The 6,756-nt window shown below is 39.0% G+C and overlaps 1 protein-coding gene across 1 annotated transcript; it reads left to right on the top strand.

Annotated features, from left to right (window-relative positions):
* The first annotated feature begins 282 nt into the window (after positions 1-282).
* On the top strand, positions 283-1,426 carry LOC133820039 (uncharacterized). The gene is made up of 3 exons (XM_062253435.1): positions 283-919; positions 1,020-1,181; positions 1,305-1,426. The coding sequence occupies exons 1-3, from the start codon at positions 283-285 to the stop codon at positions 1,424-1,426; spliced, it is 921 nt and encodes a 306-aa protein (XP_062109419.1).
* The last annotated feature ends 5,330 nt before the right edge of the window (positions 1,427-6,756 follow it).

Here is a 6,756-nt window from a genome sequence, read left to right as displayed (position 1 = left end):
TTGATATAGTAGTCTGTTTTGCCTCGTTTAATCATATGTTTTTTATGTTTGGTCCGTCTGACTGATTGATTGATGAGTCGTCCAGCGCTTCTTGATTGTGTATCGAGCTAAATATTCTTCATGTCTTTTTTGTGTTCCTTAAGGCTTAGCTGTTGTTTTGCTCTAGGTGATCAGCTCATTATGTCTACAAGTAGGTGTGATAGTCACGCTGATTCAGTCTGTCGACTGTCTTGTTCGTTTAGTGAAGAAGATTTTAGTTCTCTCTTTCAACGTTCTGCTGAGATGGTTGATTGCAACCGAATTACAGTAGTAGAATTGGGGGGTCGTCCTTTAGGTGATATTACTGGAAGGGGAATAGATTCTAACGAACCTATTGATGGTGGTATGCCGGGTTCTGGTAGTATGCTTAGTTCTAATCCTAGGTCTTCCATAAGTTTAGGTGAGTTGACCTATCTTCGTCGTCATTATGAGATCCCTGATACCATCAGTCTGCATGCTCCTGCTAAGGCGGAGCGGCCTGACTGGCACTTACCTGGTTGGGTGTGTCTGTATGAACTTCCCTTCAAAGAAGGGCTTCGGTTTCCTATCCCCCGTTTAGTCGTTGAGTTGTGTGAGTACCACGAGATTTCGCCCGGACAACTAATGCCAAATTCATGGCGGATTTTGATGTCTCTCGAAGTCCTTTGTGAAAGGCACAAGATAACACTTGGGGTGGCTGACTTGTTGAGAGCTTACTACTTGAAGGCACACCTTAATGACAAAGGTAGGTACCAGTTAACAACTAGGGGGAAGGACCCTCCTTTAATTATTAGTTTGAAGAGTGGAGATAAGAGGTGGAAGGACCGTTACTTCTTCGTCCCTTTCGTCTCGTTGGGGTTACCTGCTGATAGTAGGATACCTTGTTCATGGTCTCCTGCATGTGAGTCTTTTATGCTTGCCTACTAATCTGTTTCCTTGCATATACATGTTGTTGTTGTTTTTATTTTATTTTGTGTGCTGATACTTCTATCATTTTGCAGGTAGGCTTCGAGTTGAGTACCTTTGGGATTCGAGGGAGTCTTCTGGTCGACTTAAGAGTATTCTTGCTATTCCTGAGGCGGAGCGTGAGTGGAGTGATTTGTTGTCTGAATCGAGTCTTCGTCAGAGTTCTTTGTGGCGCTCTGTTGAAAAACTCCCTGAAGGTATTCCTCTTCTACAGAGTCCTGATAATCCTCGTGTTGTGTTTATCAAGAGAAGTTTAGAAGTCTTGGGATATACTCCCAATTTTTTGACTGAATTGACGACAAGTGAGCGGTTGTTTGCAGACGTAGCTATGTCCCGACCCTTTACACTTCCTCTAACCGGTTCCAATGCCTTGGAACGTTTGCGTCAAGCAAAGAAATCGTCCGTTGGGAGCTCAGAAGCTGATAGAGAGGTTGTCGTGTGATGCGTGTCGTATTGCGTACCAAATTTAACAAATATTTTATTTACTCTCAAACCAATTATTTAGTATAACGGCAAATAGAGGTCGAACCCAAGGGAACTATATTCAGTTTATTATTCACAAAAGCTTAACAAAGTTAAATTGGAAAGGGTGGTTTTGGAAAGTAAAAGTAAAAGCAAAAATTAAGAAAACAATTGATAGCAAGAAGAGATTAACAACGATTTTAAAGATGGTTAAGAATTATTCTCCACCTCAGACCGTCATGCAATTATATCAATAATGAATATTATTCCGATTCCCAATTAAACTATTAACCCTACAGATAACGCTTAAGCAGTCAATTATCTCAATCTCCCTATCACAATCAATTACGGCTAAGCGCTCAATAATTAATTCTTTTTACCAAACAACAAACCTATTAAGCATACGATTCATTTAATTTAGTAAAAGCATTAACAACAGTGGAGATAGGTTAATCTAGGCAATAAATCAATGAAGCATTTAATTCATTTAACCTAGGTTCTATTCTTCATCACAATCAACAATGTTTTTGACCACATCATCAATTGCAATTTATCACAAACACTTAGAATCCTAAACTATTAGGTGAATAGAAATTCTAAGATGACAGTAAATAATGCAAGCCCTAATTAGTTGTACACCCTAACAAGGAATCACAATATTTCATACAATAGGCATAGAAGAATAGAAGCAATTTAACATTATGGAAATCAAGAACAATATTCACATCTCAAATCAAACATTCATGTCTGGGTTTTGAATAACCCTTAACCTAAAAGAAACTTAGCCAACAATCATGATTAAAAACATAACCAGAATCAAAGAATAAAAGAGTTTAGAGAAGAAGAAAACTATTGAAAAGGTTGAATGCGATCCTCCTTCTTCTCCTCCGCTCTCTCTGTGTTCCTCCCTCTAAAATCGTGTATCTAAAACTTAATTCACGAATATGACCTAATCCCCCTTTTATTTCCCGTCTAAAAATTAAGAAAAATCGAATTTGGATTTGAATTTTAACGCGTGCCGCGGCATCCATATTTCCTTGCCGCGGCACGAGGCTTCAGATATGCGATATGGGCTTTGCGTGCCGCGGTATGCAACTTTCCTTGCCGCGGCACGAGACTCTCTGTTTCTCTTGTAGCGGCAGGGACTTTTCTCTGTAGCGGCAAGGACCTTTCTGATTTCCCTCGTAGCGGCAGGGACTTTTCCCTGTAGCGGCAAGCTTTCAGATTTCTGTACTTTTGTTCTTTTCTCGATTTTTCTCCTCTTTAACACTTTACTCCAATGGTTAGAATCCTACAAAATCATCATTCAACCAAAAATCATCAAAAATATACAATTATCCTTAAAAATAATAATTTAGATTAAATGAATCAAATTAACAAAACGATTCTAGCTATCCCCAAACACACTACTTATGAACACAAAATCTGATAAGTAGAAAGGTAAACTTTATACAAAAATATACTTATCAAATTCCCCCACACTTAAACTTTGCTAGTCCCTTAGCAAACCCACTAGACTCTAAACAAAACTAAAAACTATCACAGAGGCGGTCTCACTGAATACGATGATTGTCTCAGAGAATTTCACTAAAATATTATGCTATAGTGACTTTGAATTTCATAACCATCAGATTTTCAACTCCCAAATTGATGAACCACTTGAAATTTGCCTTAAACCACGAGTTATAACAGTCATACTTACCAGTTCACTTGAATCAAGATGAATTTATACATGTCGTTTTATTCAAAAAAAATTTAAGCAAACTAGCCCCTCATCAGAAAATGAATATATATATAAAGGGCAACCACTCCATAGACACTAACCAATTACTCTCCACTAATATAAACACACAGAATCAAGAATCAAAAGGTCTTTATCAGCTTATAATGGATGGCTAGGGTACAGGGTAGATGAGAAAGATACATTTTAGGCTCATATTGCACCATAGCATACCTAATACATATACTTTTCTATTTCTACTTTGGATATTCTTCAACAATTCCCTCATAAATTTCATACATTGTTGATCTCTCTATTTTCCCCCACACTTATTTTCATGCAAGAAAAAAAAATTTCTTTTCTTTTTCTCTTTTTGCTTTTAACATATTTCTTGGGGATAAATAGGAGATCTTTACACTTATAACCACATCATAAACAGAAACTCTTACTATACTTTTTTTTTTTTTTTTTTTTTTTCTTTCTTTCTTCTCTTTTTTTTTTTTTTTTCATATAACCTCTCATCCCATAGTAGAAATTTAACTAGCTAAGCCATGGTGCAATGGGTTATCAACACAGATAAAGAAAAAGAAAGAAGTTTAGGGTCATCGAAAAAAAATATATGGTCAATAAGGCCCAAAACAGGGAACTAAGGATACATTATTGATAAGGTAGGCTTGAAAGGCTCAAACGATCCAAAGAAATTGCCTTTATCATTTTCCTAATTCTGTGCACTTATGATTTCGCCTCAAGCAATTTACTAGTGTGTTCTAGAGTGGCGGGGCTAAGTTGTATATATCTATATTTCTTTTCTTATTTTTTTTTTTTTTTTTTTTTTTTTTCGACATGCATAAACTATTCCTAAAACAAGTAAGTAGCAAATCTATCTGTAATAAATCGCTATTTAAATCACAAAAGTAGTCATCAAAACAGGAGTCAATCACACGAATCATAATCTATCCATCATCTTCTAGCATTCAAGTTTAGTGTCACTCATAAACTCATCATCGACCATTGCATTCAATAAGACCAGCCCAAGACACAAGACAAAATAACACACACACAAACATTTATAAACAAAGACAATTAACCAGACAAACAATTTGTTACCCGTCCCCCACACTTAAATTGAACATTGTCCTCAATGGAGATAAGTACAAATTGAGACAAGAACAGTAAATAAAAGAAAAATAAGAAAATAAAATAAAAGAAAAGAAAATAAAAGAAAAATAAGAAAATACGAAAAAAGAAAACTCCCTCATCAGTTGCGACTAAAAGTGTCATCCTCATCATAGTTGAACTCCTCTGTGCCAGCTGCTTCATCAGCATCTCCATATTCCTGAGTGTTACTCGGCTGTACTGGAACAGCTGGAGGATAAGGTGGCAACCAATTTGGGGCCGGTGGGAATGCAGACATATCCGCCCCTAAATAGGTTTGCTGCATCCTGAAGCATAGGTCTTGATAAGCAGCAATCTCCATCATCCGTTGGTTGTGGGCCACCATTTCATCATGATATGCTCGCATGTCAATGCGAGCTCGGTAAAGTTCCGTCTCCATGGCGGCAACCCGATCAGTAAGTGACCTGGATCGGCCTGTGTGAGGCTGCACAGGTGCATGTGAAGAAGATGCAGGTTGCTCAGAAGATGTGGCTGCGGGTTTGTCAAACCGCTGAATAGTATTCCAGTCAATGATATGCATTGGGTTTATGACCTCTTCATTATCATTCCAGCGCACACCGGCTTTCTTGCATAAGTCTGTGATTAATGAAGGATGGTAGAACCCGTACTGTGTGCTAGCCATACTCTTCAGAATAGAGGCGTGAATGATCTTGCCAACGTCAATAGTCTCGTTGGTCATAATAGCCCTCAACAAATTCCCACAGGCCAAATCAACTGTTCCAAAATGTTTTGTTGGGAATAGTTTTGCCCCAACAAAACGATGCCATGCCTTAAGTTCATAGTCCATATACTTGGACTCCAGTTTGTGTGACAAGGCATTCTCTGTCGCCCTCCACCGTGCTCCTTGAATGCCAATAGCTTGGATAATGGCATTAGGATCCAGATTTGATTCAGAAGCATTAAATTCGTCATTGGGAATGTCTGGCAAGCCATAGTAACGGTTAATGGCAGAGGCAGAATAGGTAACGGAAACACCCCTAACCATTACCTGTAAATTCTTGCGGTCGATTGCATTAGCATAGAACTCACGAACAATCGAAACAACCGCGGGCTGTGGTTGGGCACACAGTCTTTGCCAACCCCTCTGCTCGATGATACTCATCAACCTTGGGTAAGGATGATGCATGTCTAGATCAAAGCCCCGTTCTGCCACCCATGCCTTCTTCTTATCAATGGCATCCTTGTAGCTTTCAAACGCTTCTTTAGAAGTGAATTTCTTTGCATCATACTTGACTTTGGCTGTGGTAGACGGGCCTGCATGGTCAGTGCGTGATCTCTTGCTCGACATTATATTACAGGCAATAATTGAGGATTAACGGCTTCAAAGTGGTAATGAGTAATAATTAATGGCACAGCACAGAGTAGAAGATGTAACACGCTCAAATCTGACTATTCAACTCACTGTGGCATTTCATCGAGCATGTAGAGTGCACTTTTTAAACTTCAGAGATCACAAGTTTATGGCTTGATCAACTACCCCCAAGATGTAGATACACTCAATATACACGCATTTTCACCAGAAATCAAAATCAAAGAAGGAGATCCAACAAAACCCGTTCACTCTAATAATGGGTTTGAATGATGCCAAGTCTCAAACAAAGGAGGGCAAATGAGAATATTACCTTGAATCCAGTTAAAAGCTGTGATAATGTGCTTGATTACTCCTTGATTCCTTGCAAAGACTTCCAAATGAGCATGAATTGAAGAGAAGAAGAATAGGTGGCAAATGATGATGAACTTGAGGAATGGGAATGGATGATGGGTATGGTGGGGTGAGGCAATGATGATGGTTTAATGAGGATGGTGAGGTTTGAGGAGGATGAGGATTAGAGTAGAATGTGATGACGTTTAATGGAGATGGGAGTGGTCTTTAGGGCTGAGGAGAAGAAGAAGAGAGTGGGGATTGTAAGATAGGTTTGTGTTTTGAGAGATGGGTGAGTGAATGGGAAAAATGAAAGAAAAAGGGGGTTTTAGGGATTTCTGGGCGCGTGCCGCGGCAGGGGGTTTTACGTGCCGCGGCACAGAACTCTCGGATTTGGGAGTTCTGAACGTACCGCGGCAGGGCTTTTCTGTGCCGCGGCAGAGGGGTCTTGGCCTGGGGGATGTGCATAACGTGCCGCGGCAGGCAATTTTCTGTGCCGCGACACAGTGGTCTCGGGTTCGGGCCTTCGTATCGTGCCGCGGCAAGGCTTTTATGTGCCGCGGCATGGTGCCTTTTTATGCATTTTCTTACTTCTTTTTTTTTTTTTTTTTTTCACGTTTTTCACGGTTTAAAGAGAGAATCAGAGTACAGAAAAAAAAATTGAAAAAAACTAAATGTTTAACTTAAAAATAAAAATAAAAATAAAGAAAATAACTAAAACTGAAAACAATAAAGATGGCTACGTTTAACGTCGCTAGCTCGACTCAGAACT

The sequence above is a fragment of the Humulus lupulus genome, chromosome 2 (assembly GCF_963169125.1).
Source record: "Humulus lupulus chromosome 2, drHumLupu1.1, whole genome shotgun sequence".
Taxonomy (NCBI): Eukaryota; Viridiplantae; Streptophyta; class Magnoliopsida; order Rosales; family Cannabaceae; genus Humulus; species Humulus lupulus.
Note: the sequence above shows the minus strand (reverse complement) of the source record. Positions and strands in the feature narration are given on the sequence as shown.